Source organism: Nannospalax galili, unplaced genomic scaffold (assembly GCF_000622305.1).
Source record: "Nannospalax galili isolate Female #2095 unplaced genomic scaffold, S.galili_v1.0 scaffold188, whole genome shotgun sequence".
NCBI classification, from domain to species: domain Eukaryota; kingdom Metazoa; phylum Chordata; class Mammalia; order Rodentia; family Spalacidae; genus Nannospalax; species Nannospalax galili.
The window spans coordinates 7,805,400-7,822,440 of record NW_008360325.1 but is presented as its reverse complement, the minus strand read 5'-3'; the positions used below and the strand labels follow the sequence as shown (position 1 = coordinate 7,822,440).

General features: G+C 44.2%; 1 protein-coding gene across 2 annotated transcripts in view; it reads left to right on the top strand.

Moving 5' to 3' along the window:
- Gskip (GSK3B interacting protein) overlaps window positions 1–17,041 on the top strand; it is a 30,408-nt gene that overhangs the window by 11,019 nt on the left and 2,348 nt on the right. For both annotated transcript variants that reach the window (XM_008825655.2, XM_029559912.1), the window contains exon 2: window positions 13,058–13,316. In XM_008825655.2, coding sequence (XP_008823877.1) covers window positions 13,058–13,316 — 259 coding nt within the window. The remainder of the gene's footprint in view (window positions 1–13,057; window positions 13,317–17,041) is intronic.

Below are 17,041 nucleotides of genomic sequence, written 5' to 3'. Positions count from 1 at the left end.
CGCTTACTGGCTTGCTCCCCTGGCCCCTGCTCAGCTTGCTCTCTTCCAACACAGGGCCACCTGCCCAGGGATGGCACTACCCACAGTGGGCTGGGCCCTCCCACATCATTCAACAATCAAGATGCCCCACAGACATGGCCATAGGCCAGTCCAATTGAGGCAATTCCCCAATTGAGGTTCCCTCAACCCAGGTGTGTCAAGTTGACACTAAACTATCCAGCACAGTTGTATGGTATATTCTTGTAAGGTTTTGGTGCATGAAGATTGGCAGAGCACCCATTGAAGGTGAATGAGTACAAAACACAGATACCTTAACTACCAAAGCAACCATCAGAAACACATCAGAACTTATAATTAGTTAGGCACTAAAGGCTGGGCATGGCAGCACATCCCTGTGATCTCAGGACTCTGGAGGTGGAAGCAACAGGGTCAGAAGTTCAAGGTCATCCTTAGCTTCATAGCAAGCTTGAGGCCAGCCTGGATATATGTCTTAAAGATAAATAAATAGATAAAGGCCAGGCTAGTAGCATACACCATAATTGGAACATATGGGATGAGGCAGGAGGAGTCCCATGATTTCATGGCTATCCTGGGCTATATAGAGAGTAACTTGCCAATACTGTGAGCATGACCTTGTCTCTAAAAAAAGACTAAAAAAAAAAAAAAAAAAAAAAAAAAAAAAAAGCAAGAAAGCCACCAAAGGATATAGAATAGAATTCTAAAAAGCATCCAGCCCAAACCAGCAGAAGGACCAGGAAAGGGAGGGGAGTGTGGGTTTAAAAGGGTAAAGCAGAAACAGCAATAGCAAGCATGAACCCACCCTGTTGGTAATTACCGCGGTCATGTTAAGTAAATGACCCAACACCCCTGCTAAAGGTGGGTTTGGGATTGAAGAAAAAAGGGCCAAGCTAGGTGCTGCTGATAAACCCATTTGGAGTATAAAGGTATTATTATTTCCATTCTTGAGACCTTAAGACAGCCTATTAGATCAAAATCACTCCAGATATCTATCCCCTGCCAGACTGAGCTATCTCTATCTAGCATTCCCTGAACAGTACCCTTGTATTTCAGTGACACTAAGGTTCCTGTCACACTCTAGACAGACCCTTTCTTCTCCATGAAGGATCCTTTCTGCTGTCCTTAACTTTAGGTTCATTCCAGACCACTGTGGACCAACCTGTTCCATGAGGCAGGCCCCATCATAGCTAACAGACCATAGAGTGTCCTACAGCAGTAGAGACTGCCATCCAGTTTCCTTATTTTATAGATAAGAGCACCTGAGCTCAGTAAGGTTATGTGACCACCCAAGTTCATAGATATCTTTTTTAAACTTTTTATTTTTTTGGTCTTTTTTTAAATATTTTATTTATTATTTCTATTTTATGTGTAGGGGTGTATTGCCTGCATGTATGTGAGTTCACCCATGTCGTGCGATGCTGCGGAGGTCAGAAGAGGGCTTTGGATTTCCCTGGTACTGGAGTAAAGGACGCTTCGTAGCCGCCATGTGGGTGCTGGGAATCGAACCCGGGTCCTCTGCAGGAGCAGTCAGTGCTCTTAACCGCTGAGCTGTCTCTCCAGCCCCAAGTTCATAGACTTTAATGGTAGAACTTGTAGTCAACCCCAAGGGTGTCATTGTTCTACATTTATCAGCCATTCACAAGTATGTTTCTTTGGCTCTGATTCTGATGTGTGTGTGACTCTAGTATCTATATAAATATTTCACATGGCTGCCTTGTTTCCAAAATTAGATGTTGAGCTACCAGTAACTACCCTAATTGCTAGTCTAGTTCTTAGAAAGCATCCTGTATAAAGCCAGGCCTCATGGTGCTCTCCTGTGACCCCAGCACTTAGGAGGTGAAGGCAAGAGGATCAAGGTCATTCTCAGCTACACTAAGTTCAAGATATGTCTAGGTGACGTGAAACAAAAAGAGAAAAGCTATTATAAGTATATAGGTAAGTGAGATTTATTTGATTAAGAAACGTAGTGTCTGAATAGACAAGATGGGGGCTGCTGGGTGTGTAGCTCAGAATCAGCAGACAAGATTGCAAAACAACAGGAAGTAATTCTTTTTTACTATTTCAAATACTGATGGCCGATTGCCCTCCATGAACGAGTTAGGACTCAGTTGTTTCTCAGTTTCCACATTTTGCTGCTCATGTATAAGTTTAATTCAATGCCTTTATGACAAGTCATTGTCAACCATAATATAAACTCTGTTCTTTATCATTATTTACAAGTATTTTTTTTATAATTAAAAAAAATTTTATTTATATTTCTATTTTATGTGTATGGTATATTGCCTGCATGTAGGTTAGTGCACCCATGTTATGCAATGCCCACAGAGGTCAGAAGAGGCTGTTGGATCCCCTGGGACTGGAGTTACGGACAGTTGTTAGCTGCCATGTGGGTGCTGGGATTTGAACCCAGGTCTTCTGCAAGAACCAGTTTTCTTAACTGCTGAGCCATCTCCAGCCCCCTACAAGTGTATTTTTATTATGTATTTATATGTGCATTGGGGGTGGGGCGTGCACATGTGCCTTGGCCCATGTGTGGAGGTCAGAGAACAACTTGTAGGAGTCAGTTCTATCCTTCCACTGTGTGTGTGTCAGGGATTCACCTCAGGCCTGACAGCAAGCACCTTTACCCACTGAGCCATCTTGATAGCCCAGGATTTAATATTGTAACAAATTTAAATTAAATTTGATTTGAGCCCCAATTGGTACATCTACAACACAGCACCTACACTTAAGGCTCAGGACACATCACAGAAGAGTGGGCAGAACTATCGAAAGAGCCAGAGGACAGAACACCTGCTGTGAAATAGTTCTAGACATGACAGGGACGTTACACCCATGAAATCTCAACAGTATGGTCACCTGCACAGTGATCACACCAATCCATATACCAGTGTGGATGGGTGGAAACTTGACAAGGTCCTACCCCTAGGTAAAGAGCTACACAAAATCAATGGCTGCTGAAAGAGGGAGAATCTATTTCCTCCAGGGACAAGCCCCCTCTTAGGTTATTCAGTCCTAAGTGGTCAGCCCAAAACAGGGCCCAAAACACACGAAATACAGTCAACTCTAATTGGACTCAGTAGTGCGTGTGTGTATAACAGTAGTAATTATAGAAGAGGTCCTGAATCCAGGTGGGGGCGGCGCTTGAGTTGCAGAGGGGAGAGAGATAGAAATTATGTAAATATATTGTACTCATATATAAAAGTCTCAAAAAATAAATTAGTTAATTAAATTTTAAATTGAATTCCTCCACTACCCTGGAAAATTCTAGGTGTTCCTTTGCCAGATGTGCCTAGAAGCTACTGTGTGAGACAGAACCAATTTAAAAATCTTTTTGCCCGGAGGCCAGGCATGGTGGCGCAGGCCTTTGAGCCCAGCACAGGCAGAGACAGGTGGATCTCTTTGAGTTCAAGGCCAACCTGATCTACATAGCCAGCTGGGGCTACAGGGAAACCCTATCTCAAAAAGACCAAAAAAAGGGGGGAAAAAATCTTTTTGCCATGAGAATGCTTCTCTGAAAATTAGTTGCTTCTCTTCCAGAAAGCGACAGCAGAGTTTTCTAGGATTCACACTGATGAGTGGGCCGCCCTGGAGCCCTGATAGCACTCTTGTATCAGTGATGATGCCAGTGTTTGACCCTACACTGAAATGGGTGTTTACCCTGTGCTGCAGGCCTCCACAGTCAGTGCGTAGGTCATCCGTTGGAAATGGGAAGACACCTACAAGGGCTTCACCAGTGGGCTGTCTTCCTGGCGTATCTGTTACAGTCAAACCTGAATAAAATTGCAGGCTTAGAATGAGAAGAAGATACATCTGTGGCATTTTTACCTCTCCTGTTTAAAAGCGGATTCTTGTGGTAGAATGTGTGTAAATCATAGAGTAAGATGCCTGCTCAGTGTTTTGGCTCGTCAGAGTGCAAAGTCAGAGATGTGGGAACCATGTCTCTGTTGCTCCATGCTCTGCCTGTGCAACTCCTGTCATCACCTGACTGTGGTTTGGATGTGGTTGGAGTGTCCCCAAAGGTTCAAGTGCCGGAAGCCCAGTTCTCAGGTGTGGTGTTGAAGGTGGTAGGACTTTAAGAGGTAGGGCTAGTGGAAGGTGGTGGGTGGTTGAGTGTTGCCCTTGAAACTCATTAGTGTAGTTCTTGGGACCCTCCGTAGTTCCTGCGAGAGCACATTGTTATGAAAGAGCGGGCCTGTCCTGAATCTGTCTGACTTCCTGTCTCACTGTGTGATCTCCTGTTCGCATGCATTTCCACTGTCCTGCTAGCTGCCATTTTGTGAGTCCCAAGGGAACTTTCACCAGAGGCTCCTCTATCCTGAACTTTCAGCCTCATGAGATAAACTATTTTTCTTTATAAATACCCAGATCCAGGTATTTTCCTGCAGCAAAAGAAAGTAGACTAAAACCCCAGCCAACTGACTTCATGATTATTTTACTATTTTCAAACTCTTAGATAGAAGACCTGATTAGCTAGGCAGCCATAGTCCAGAGTCAAGAAGTTGAATGGAGCTCTTGGCTGAGGGCATATACACACAGCATGTCCACCTTGAAATGGTGCCTTTGACTGAATCCCCAGCAGGTTTTGCTAGGATCTTGATGCTGGAACTGTAGAACACAGACAGGGAATCTTTTCAGAGAAAGCCATCATCTTAGCAGGTACCCTGGGCTCCTCTGACAAGAACCCCTGCCTAGCACCCTGGATTACATATCCAACATGCTTATTAAAATTAAATTTGGGGGCTGAAGAAATGGCTCAGCAGTTAAGAGCACTTGATGCTCTTACAGGACCTAGATCAATCCCAGCACCCACGTGATGGCTGGCCGTCATCTGTAACTCCAGTTCCAGGAGATCTGATGCCCTCTTCTGACCTCTGAAGGCATTGCACAACATGGGTGCACTTGCATACATGCAGACAATACACTCAATACAAGTAAAATAAAAATAATAAAATATTTTTGTAAAGTATGGAACTGGAGAGCTAGTTGAGTGGTTAAGATCTCAGGCTGCTCTTGCAGAGGACCTGGGTTCAGTTCTCAGCACCCACGTGACAGCTCACAACTGTCTGTAATTCCAGTTCCAGGGGATCCAACACCCAAGAAAATTAAGTTAGGACTCAAAAAAGGAAGAGCAGAAAAGGAGTCTCTAATTACTTTCATACTCTTCCTGATGATGCAGTAGACAGCATAATGGTTTCTCAGAGCCATCTAGGCTAGGCCCTGATGCTTAGAACCTGTGAATATGTCACGTGACCATACATTGAAGAAGGAGCTGCACAGGAGCTAAGTTGACCTTGTGACAGATTTACCTGGGTGGGTCAGGGTGGGCCCAATGTGATCCCAAGAGTCCTTATTTTAAAAAGATGGGGAACTATCCACAGGAAGAGATAGGAGCACAGAACCAGAGGTTCATGTAGAATGTTTGAGATAGAGGAAGTATCTTAGGTTTCTGTAGAGGAACAGAGTGGGGAGGGGCTGGGATGAGACGTGTTAGATCTGTTGTTGCACAGTAGGTCCTGAGTAGGGCTGTCTGCACAGCAGAGAGGCTGAGAACCCAATTCAGCCCACAAATCTGGATGCTTCAGCAGTCCAGTGTAGTGCTGAAGGCCTGGAAGATTCTTGGAGAATCACTCATGTTCAGTCCATAATGAAGGGCAGGACAGCAACATGAACAACAACGTTGATGCACTGGCTCAGCACAGATGGGAAGGCAGGCAGGCAGGTAGCTTTTTCTCTGGGAAGTGCCACCCAGAGTGGGAGAGGGTCTTCCCTCACATGCCCAGAGGTGGCTATTCTATGTCCTGCCTAGTTGATACTCAAGATTAACCAGCTCCCCTGGTCAGTCTGACTGCCAGCTAAGGAGACATCTCCTTTTAATCATCTTAATTTGCAAATGAAGGTGATAGCAAGGTCATAATTCTGCCTAGCAAGATATAACTGTCAGCTGGGTGTGGTGGTGCACACCTTTAATCCCAGCACTTGGGAGGGAGAGGTAGGTGGATCTCTGAGTTCGAGGCCATCCTGGTCTACATAGCAAGTTCCAGGCCAGCTGGGGCTACAGGGGAGACCCCGTCTCAAAAAAGAGCAAAAAAAAAAAAAGAAAGAAAGAAAAAGAAAGAAAGAAAGAAAGAAAGAAAGAAAGAAAGAAAGAAAAGATAAACTATCCCATAGACAACCAAAAGCATACTAATTCTTCTCCAGAATGGACAACAAGATCTCTTAAGGAATGCTTAATAGCCCATAACTTTAATCTAGATTTAACAGTATTTAAGTATTGATATTATCTCAGTGTTCTGCTTAATGTATGTGTTTATATTCACAAACATATAACAAAATAGGAGAGAAATGCCCATGAGGATCACAGTCCTCGTTCTGTAACTGGTCACGTGGCTGCAGCTTCCTCTGGTACCTGTTCTGTGCTCCTTCCCACCCTCAACAGGCACCTGAGCAGGTCTTGGCTCTTTACCTGCAGAGGAGACCCACACCTCTATTCCTGAAGGATCTATATGCCATCTGTCATCCTGCCTAGCCTGGGTGATTGTAGTTTCCCATCAGCCTTCGTCACAGGACACGGCTGAGGGGTCTTCTGCACTGCAGACATACTTCACCTCCACTGCAGTAGCAGTCCAGTTAGTGGCTAGTAGTCTGGATCTGTCACCCCTGTTAACACTGCAGCTCCTTTCTTAGCCTGTTGACTTAAGGAGCCCAAAGTGGCCAGGGGGCCGGCTAGCTTCCAGTTCAGTGAGATAGCTGTGCCTCCCCCTCTGAACCAAGACTTCTAGGCCAACAGAGCATAAAGTCATGGAAACCGGAAGCACAGTTTGTGCTAGTGGGTCACTAAGGGTGACAGCAAGAGGTACCATTTCCACGTGTACCTCTTGATTCCTGGACCCATGAATCCTGGGTACAGGAGAAACTAGCATCTGTCCAACACTGATTCAGCGCATGTAGACATCTGGAGAACCCTCCCCCAGGCTGTTGTCACTTCATTGGCACTGTCTGTCCAACACTGATTCAGCGCATGTAGACATCTGGAGAACCCTCCCCCAGTCCTCAGGCTGTTGTCACTTCATTGGCACTGTTAACTCCATCTTTAAAAGGCCAATTCCAGTGTTCCATCAAGCCAGCCGCCTCAGAATGGTAGGGAACGTGGTAAGCCCAGGGAATTCCAAGAGCATGAGGCCTGCCACGCTTCCTTAGCTGTGAGCAAAGTTCCCTGGTCGGAAGCAATGCTGTGTAGAAAACTGTGGCAGTAGATAAGGTACTCCATGTGTCCCAAAGATGATAGTTTGGGCAGAAGCATCATGTGCATGAGAGACTGATCCACAGTCAAAGTCTAAGTGTTGCAGTGCAGAAGAGCGCTGGCCTTCCCACAGTGGGGGTCAGTGGTCAGTCTGCCCCCAGATTGCTGGCTGTTCTCCTTAGTCAGTGGTGTTTATTCAGGGCTCCTTACTGGTCTCGACTGCCTGCAGATTTGGTGCTCAGTAGCAGCCATAGCTAGGTCAGCCTTGGTCCCGTCGAGGTCACAGAAGAAATGAAAGCCAAGAAATTCTGGTGGCCTCTGGAAGTTAGAAACAGCAGAAAATAATCATTCTCAGAGTCCTTCAGAAGGATATTTTGCCCCCATCTTGATTTTAGACTTTCACAACTTTAAGATGTGCTGCTTTAAGGGCCGTCTTTGCGGTCCTTTGTTGTAACAGCAGTAGGAAGCTAATCCAGGCACATACTGGCACTCAGAGTCTATGAAACTTTTACCAGGCACTTTCCGCATGACAGGCACAAAAATATTCATCGTCATCAGGGTCCCTATTTTAAATCTTTACCTTCCTAAGAGCTAGATCAATCACTGTTTTTAATTTTGGGTAGACTCCTAAATCAGTGAGAGTGCTTTCTCTGCCAGTGATTTGATGGGACTCGATTGACTTCAGAACTGAAAAGTACAAGACTGGCAGACTGGATGAGCTCTCACTGCATTTCTGCCTCCTCCCCTGCCATCATCCTTGTCCTCCTGTCCTCATGTCAAGGTGACTTCCAGGAGTGAGGAGCCGTGAGCTATGACTGAACTGTCTGTACTAAAGTGATTAGGAAGAATTCCTAGTTACTAGGAATGTGCTAGTTAAGTTGAGAGGGATGTGACTAAGGACAGGAGTCAGTCTCAGCATGTTGCTTGGTGACTTCACTCAATAGAGGAGGAGGCATTGTGACTCCCCTCTGAACACCTGTTTGGGATTAATCGGCAAGGGATAGACAGTCAGTAAATAATTAAGAGTCTGTTACAGGGGTTAGAGAGATGGCTCAGCGGTTAAGAGCATTGGCTGCTCTAGCAGAGAACCTGGGTTCAGTTCCCAGCACCCATATGATGGCTAACAACCATCCATAACTCTAGTTCCAGGGTATCTGACGCCCTCTTCTGACCTCCATGGGCATTTCAAGACATGGATGCACTTATACATGTAGGTAATATACTCATACACATAAAATAAAAATAATAAATATTTTAAAATTTTATGTGTATGAGTATATTGCTTGCATGTATGTGAGTGCACCTATGTCGCGCAATGCTGCAGAGGTCAGAAGAGGGCTTCGGAATCCTCTTGAACTGGAGTTAAGGACAGTGCTTGGCTGCCATGTGGGTACGGGGAATCGAACCCGGGTCCTCTGCAAGAGCAGCCAGTGCTCTTAACTGCTGAGCCATCTCTCCAGCCCAATAAATATTTTTTTAAATTACAGTGCTGGGTGTGGTGGTACACGCCTTTAATCCCAGCACTGGGGAGGCAGAGGCAGGTGGATCTCTGTGAGTTCAAGGCCAGCCTGATCTACATAGTGAGGTCCAGGACAGTTGGGACTGCAGGGAGACCCTGTCTCAAAAAGACCAAAAAAAAAAAAAAAATTACATAGCAAATGTATGAACAGTGCTTTCCCTCAACCCTGTTTCAACTAAGAACCTGTCTTCAAGATCCTTCATCTTGTCCCTGGCACTTTTCAGAATTTGTCAGTCACTACTAACAACCCAGTACAATCACAATATTACTAATTATTACAGGAGCTATTTACCATGTAACTAAAATCTAAAATTGACTTACTATTCATGAAAATAAAAAGAGCTGATTTTCTAAAAATATTTACCTTACTAATATACTGCTTAATATTATATTTGATTTTATATATATGACCATTTAATTTTTTTAATATTTTATTATTTTTATTTATGTGTATGAGTGTATTGTCTGCGTGTATGTAAGTGTACCTGTGTGGCTGAGTGTGGTGGTATATGCCTTTAATCCCAGCAGAGGCAGGGCAGGAAGCTCTTTGAGAGGTCAAGGGCAGCCTGGTATACATAGTGAGTTCCAGGCCAGCTGGGACTACAGAGAGACCCTATCTCAAAAAAAAAAAAAAAAAAAGCACTGTGTCATGCAGTGCCCATGGAGGACAGAAGAGGACGTCTAGTCTAATCTCCTGGAACTGGAGTTAGAGTTGTTAGCAGCCAAGTGAGTACTGGGAATCAAACCCAGGTCCTCTGCAAGAGCAGTCAGTGCTGTTAACTACTGAGCCATCTCTACAGCCCCTGCTATGTAATTGTTTAAATAACGTTTTCATAAACTGCCTTTAGCAACATTTTGACTTTTACAGTGTGCAGTTTTAGCTGTGGGAACTCAGCTCCTGTAAGATTTCTGCTGATAATTTGGGGCACTAGCTCCACTGCAGAATTAGCCAGGAACTCAGAACACATCCATCTGGCAGAAATTGGGTTTCCATTTTCTGTGGGATATCAGTGCACCTGCAGATTTTTGAGCTCCCCCCCGCCCCCAGGCAGTTAGCTGGTTTGTCTGAGACATAGTCTCACTCTGTAACCCAGGCTGTCTGGACCTTGAGACAGTCCTCCTGTTTCATCCTCCCCTGTGCTGGGATTACAAACTACCATGCCAAGCTTGTCCCAGACAATTCTGATGAGTAGTAGAAGTCGAGAACTGCTAACTTAAAGAATTTTAAATGTCATGCAAAAAGAACATAAGAGAAAGAGATCGAATGCAGAATGTAACAGGTAAATGCTATAAATCAGTGTTCCAGAGCCAGGCATGGGTAGCCACCTCAGGTGCTGAGCAGAGAGGATTGCATGCGCAGCAAGCCAGCTGGGACTGTATACCAGGAGTCGATGAGAAAAAGTAAATGTCCACACAAGCTGTCAACACTGTCAAAAAAACAGGGGTGGGGGGTTTCCATCTAGAAAAGGAGTTCACTACTAATCTAACCTTAACTCTGCAGTGTGGTACATGTGACCCCAGTGTCAAGTGCCACAGCTGAATGTATGAGGATTAGGAATGGGGCTGCATGCAGGCAGCAGACACTTATCTGTGTCAGAGACACAGACAGCCTAACTTGCTTTTAAAGCCTACCAGGTTAAAACGAAGCCATCTGTATTCTCTAAAGTAATTTAACATTTTTATTTTATGGGCATGAGTGTATTGCTTGTATAAGTGCACTCATGTCATGCAGTGCCCATGGAGGTCAGAAGAGGGCATCAGATCCCCTGGAACTGGAGTTAGGGACAGCTGTTAGCCACCATGTGGGTACTGGGAATCAAACCTGGGCCCTCTGCAAGAGCAGTCAGTGCTCTTAACGACTGACCCAATGCTCCAGCCCCTGTTTCACATTTATTAATTTATCATTCGTGCATTTTGATTTTTAACAGTGTTCACCACCAGGAAAAGCCTTTTTTTTTTTTTTTTTTTTCGGTCTTTTTGAGGCAGGGTCTCCCTGTAGCCCCAGCTGTCCTGGACCTCACTATGTAGACCAGGTTGGCCTTGAACTCACAGAGATCCACCTGTCTCTGCCTCCCAAGTGCTGGGATTAAAGGCATGCTCCACCACGCCTGGCACAAGAAAAGCCTTTTTTAACCAGAAGAAATGTCAGAACTACATAGCAGCCTGGTAGTGACATTAGATCAAGGTTGGTGTGAGAAACAGTGTGTTTCTAAATGTAATATTTGGGCCAGTTTAAGTAAGTGGTATAAAGATAAGTTATCAGTGAAAGGTGTTAGGATAATACTGTATCCACTTGGAGAGCACAGCCATACCACATGCATTCCCAGTGGAGCAAATGGTTAGGTAAACTGAGAATTAAGAAGACAATGCAGGGGATTTTTAAGCTGTCTATAAAAACCACTGAGAAATGATGTTTGTCCAGGCTAGGACAAGAACTCTGAATTCAAAACAAATGGGTTAATTTCCATTTCTGCCTTTAACTAGCTGTGCGGCCTTGGAGCTAAAAATGTCTTGTGAGCAGCCAAAAAGACCTTTACCCAAGGAAGTACATATTCAAGTAACCAGCTTTTGTTCTTTCCCTCACAAACTGACAGAAATTTAGATTGAAAAGAATATGTTGAAAAGACATCCTTGTGCTGGGAGAGTATGTAAATCAGTAAGGCTTGTGTGTTTGTGATCTGTTGAAAGTTAAGATGCTCATCTTCTTTGACAGTAATTCTAGTTCTAGGTATCTCCTTAGAGGAATCATTACACATTTAAAACTGTGCAAGGGCACAGTGCCAGCCTGGAAGGGGGGGTAGGGATCAGACTGGGCAGGCCTGGGCTCAGAGTTGGGTCCTAGAGCATCAGGAATCCAAGCTGAGCCATAGGAGCCCAGTTAAGGCCATGTGTCAGGCAGTGGGTCTCTGGTGGTCAGGGATTGATTGGCCAGGGTTGGTCTCCTTGGCTGGGACCTGAGTCCCCATGTGGTGTCTGCACTATAACTGAGAGGACTCAGCCCCAGCTCTGGTCTAGGGTCTTGGGGACAAAAGCTGGCTGTCCCGACTCACTAAGGGACCAGTGCAAACAGATTGGTATGGTGAGAAGCCGTGGCTTCTGACATGACAAGACAGGATTGTGGGCAGTGCACTTGGTCCTCCGAGCTGGGAGCAGACACCTCATTCACACAAATAGAAAGGGTTCCCCAAAATTGCCTGCTACCCAGCTGGGTTGGAATCTGTCAGCAGTGTCTCCCTGAGATCTGCTTTAAAAGTTAGAAAAAAGTCCGGACGGGCGTGGTGGCACACGCCTGTAGTCCCAGCACTCGGGAGGCAGGCGGATCTCTGTGAGTTCAAGGACAGCCTGGCCTACATAGTGAGTTCCAAGACAGCTGGGGCTACAGGGAGACCCTGTCTCAAAAAAACCAAAAAAAAAAAAAAAAATTCCATCACTCAGGAGACAGAGGCAGGTGGATCTCTGAGTTCAAGGCCAGCCTGTTCTACATAGCAAGTTCCAGAAGTTCCAGGCCAGCTAGAGCTATAGAGAGACCCTGTCTCAGAAAGACTTAAAAAACTGGGTGTGGTGGTGCATGCTTTTAATCCCAGCACTTGAGAGGCAGAGGCAGGTAGATCTTTGTGAGTTCTAGGCCAGCTGGGGCTACAGGGAGATCTTGTTTCAAAAAAGACAGAAAAAAGAGTTAGAAAAAAAATGAATGAATAAACAAAATAATAAAACAGCATGGTTTTGCTGCGGCATTGTTTAAAATAGCTGAAAAAACAACAAGATAAATATTTACCAAAATAACCTGGATATGATGGCATATACCTTAATCCCAGCACTCAGAAGGCAGATCTCTGTGAGTTCAAGGCTAGCCTGGTCCACATAGCAAATTGTAGGCCACTTAAGTCTACATAACATGATCCTGTCTCAAAAAAGAAATGTTTATCAAAATAAGAAGTAATATTTTAGGTCTGGTGAGATGGCTCAGGAGGGAAAATACTGGCTGCCAAGCCAGACAGCCTAAATTCAATCCCCAGGACCCACATGGTTGAAGGAGAGAACCAACCCCCAAAGTTGTCCTCTGACATCTACATGCATACTGAGTCATGCCTGTGCCCCCCCCCCACATACACACGGAAATAAACAAAATGAAAGACAGACAAGTGCTCTGGGGGTAAGTAAATAAAGACTCATGCTTGTGCAGCCAGGACGCTCACCCGCTAAGCCATCTCCCCAGCCTGTTCATCATACTACAGTTTACATAGCTTTCTACTAAAAATGCTTGGACTTGTTTGCAGAATGGAAACAGACTATAATCCCTTGGAGTTGAGCAGCATGTCCGGGTTTGAAGAAAGCTCAGAGCTCAACGGATTTGAAGGCACAGATGTGAAGGACATGCGGCTGGAGGCCGAAGCAGTGGTGAATGATGTTCTCTTTGCTGTTAACAACATGTTTGTCTCAAAAAACCTGCGCTGTGCAGATGATGTAGCTTACATCAACGTGGAGACAAAGGAAGGGAACAGATACTGCCTGGAGCTCACTGAGGCAGGGCTCAGGGTAACTCACTTTTTTTTCTAGAAATAAAAAAGCACATCCTTACCACTTCATCCGAAAGGGTAAGGAAGGGTGTACATGATAACCAGGTGTGGGTTACCTTGGGGGTCGGGTGCGTGTGTGATGAGTATGCAACAGGGGTATGTGGGTGTGGGTGTGTGTGATGAGTACGCAACGAGTGTGTGGGTGTGGGTGTGATGAGTATGCATCGGGTGTGTGTGTGTGTGTGTGTGTGTGTGTGTGATGAATATGCGACAGAGCCCAGAAGAGGACATTGGATCCCCTGGAGCTGGAGTTACAGGTGATTGTGAGCCACCTGATGTGAGTGCTGGGAATCAAACTCAGGTCCTCTGGAAGAACAGCAAGTGTTCCTAACCACTGAGCCATCTCTCCAGCCTGACCATTCAAAAATTTTTAAAGGAAACTTTTTCCTAAGAATTTTGATTTTTTTTTAATCAATGTTAAACAATTGAATTTGGAGTAAAAAATGCATTTCCAAAATAATAGTTTGTGTTCATCGTCACCACCAAACTAATTGATTTCTTATCTATAGCTAAGCGCATCTCCCATAATTAGGCTTTCTCTGCAAGGAGTGTGTTTTGTAGTCTCTGTGTTGAAAGATTTCTCCTCGCCTCTCCTATTAAAACAAGATACTTGGGCTGGGCTGGTGAGATGGCTCCTTGTGCAAGCCTGACGACCCAAGTTCACTCCCCAGAACCACATACAAGTGGAAAGAGAAAACCAACTTCACAAAGTTGGCCTGTTACTCCAGTTGTGTCATGGACATGCACATATACATACACACACGTAATGATAGTTTTTTAAAAATTTTTGAAGGTACTTAGGCTGAGGATTTAACTTAGTGGGAGATCACACTGGATTCAATCCCCAGCACAGGGATGAGGATGGAGTGGGGACCAGGGTACTCTTTCTCACCAATTTCTCTCTGTTGCAGGTAAGTTCTTCTAGGAGTATGGACCTTTTCCACATCCTTTAAACCAAAATTCTGAGTCAGAATAAGAGAAAGCATTGCCTGAGAGTAATTTTAAACAGGAAGAAGAGAATATATTGACCAATTTATTATTTATAGGCATGAGAAAATCTAAGTTTTGATTTTGACTTTACTCTTGGTCAGAGATATTCTTGCATCCGTTGGGAGGAGCCACACCAGCTCATAGAAGGCAAGGCCCAAGCCAGCATCTTCTCCTTACCATGCTCCATGTCCTGTGCTCCTGGTGCTCCTTGGCAGAGCACAGTGCAGGTCCTGCATCTTGCTGCTCTCAGTCCCTAACTTGAGGAGTGGCTGGAACTGACCAGTTCTTGCACACTCCTTTTCTAAAACCCCTGATTAGATCTACAAGCTCTACTGGATCTTAAATAGAAATAGTCGAATTGAAAGCAAAGGTAAAAAGCATCTTGCATAGAAATAGGAAATGAAATTTAGAAATTAATGGCCAAAGTAAATTAATTCTGTTGTGTATTGTTTAGTCATTGAAAGGGTAGGGTAGTAAAGTAGAAGCAGTTTTGGTAGAATCAGAGATCTTAAATCTGTGTTATCTTGGATGAATCTGTCTTCTCATGAGCCATTGCTCTAAAACCTGGAGATTAAAAATGTTTTGGGTGATGGTTATATGAATAAATGGTACATAAAAATCTAGGTCTAAGGATGTAGCTTAGGGGTAGAATGCCTCATGCACACAAGGCAATCTCAAGTACTGAGAAAAGAAAAGGCAAAATTTGACATCAGCATCTCTAGGTGTGGTGGTATACACCCATAATCCTAGAAGGATAGAAGCATGAGGATCATGAGTTCAAGACCATCCTCAGTTCCACAGTGAGTTCAAGTCCAGTCTAAGCTACCTGAGACCAAGTCTCACAAAGAAAAAAAAAAATCAATCTAGATTAGCCTATAAACCTGGCATGTAGTAGGTATTCAAGTGTGTGTTTTTCAGTGTGATTGACTTAACATTTAGTGAGCAGCTGTCATCTCGGCAGTTGGAAATCAAACTAGAAATACGAAGTTCCCTGTCCCCAGAAAGGTCAGGGCCTAGCCTGGAGAAGAGAATGGAATGGACCATGCTGTAGAGTGTGGTAGAGCCTGGGGCTGGAGAAGCCCTTCCTTTACTGACAACCCCTGCTTTTCTGTTTTATTTTTGGTTTTGGTTTGTTTGGTTTTTTTATTTGTGTTTGTTTAATTTTGTGTTGTGTTGTTTTGTTTGTTTTGGGTTGGGTTGGGTTTGGTTTGGTTTGGTTTGGCTTGGTGTTGTGTTGTGTTGTGTTTTGTGCAGAGTCTCCCTGCAGCCCCAGCTGGCCTGGAACTGGCTATGTAGACCAGGCTGGCCTCAAACTCACAGAGCTCCACCTGCCTCAGCCTCCCAAGTACTGGGATCAAAGGTGTGTACCACCACCCTGCTTTGTGTTAAAAAAAAGAACCAAAACCTCAAACTGTTTCCAACATAAACATGTATCTTCATCTGTTGCTTCAATAGTTATCATTAACATGTAGAGTTTATGTGGGGGCTCCCATGCTTTAGGCAAGATAGCAAAAGCTAGGTGGATTTTAGCTTATACTGCCCTGGTAAACTGTGACGCATCTTACAGCCTTGTCGGGGAAAAAGTTGTGTTAAAGAAGGGAAAAAAAGGCCACACACAGTAATGTTCCCTTCTGCCTCATGGATTGACTATTCATTCCCTGTCAGGTGTCATGTATGAGGTCAAAATTACATTACTAATTTTAAGGCTAAATAGTTATTAAAAGTAATAAACTAGACAAGAACTAATAACTATCTAAATCAATTGTTAAATCTTTTTAGGAATAATTTCTAAAATGTTTTAAATTATATTTTATGAGGCTGGGTCATCAGTTAAGAGCACTAGCTGCTCCTGCAGAGGACCTGGGTTCAATTGCCAACACCCACATGGCAACTAACAGCTGTCCTTAACGTCAGTTCCAGTGGCTCTGATGCCCTCTTCTGACCTCCACGGGCATTGCATGACAATTGCACGGGCATTGCAGGCAATACACTTAAACACAAAATAAAAATAATAAAGTACATAAATTGCATTTTATTTATTGTGTTGGCATGTTCATGCCACCACTGGGAGATTAGAGGACAACTTGTGGAAACTGTTCTCTCCTTTTGCCGTGTAGGTTCCATTTTGGAATCAAATCCAAGTCATCATGCCTGGTAGCAAGTACCTTTACCCATTGAGCCATCTCACTGACCCTCTAGAATTCTTTATAAAACGCTAAGTAAATGATGAAATATAAGCCAATGATATATTATCTATCATAGTACCTCAGTGTGGTAGACTCTCAATATACGTGGAATTAAATGAAGGTAGGGGCCAGAGAGATGGCTCACCAGTTAAGAGCGTACTTCTCTTGCAGAGGACCTGAGATCAGTTCCCAGCACCTACATCTTGGGCAGCTCACAACTGCCTGTAACTCCAGCTCCAGGGAATCCAACACCTTCATCTAACTTCTGTGGACACGTGCACTCATATGCACAAACCCTCACACAGACATACACACATACACACAATTAAATTTTTTTTCCATTTTTCTTTAATAACTACATGATTAGAAGAAGCATTTCATTACAGCTTTAGCATATTCAGTAACACTCCAGAGCAAGGGTACATCTCTTTCACAAGTGGCTGTAAGTTTCTAGGTTCACAGTTGAATTAATACGGTTATACAATATTGAACTCAGTATAAGCCCTGT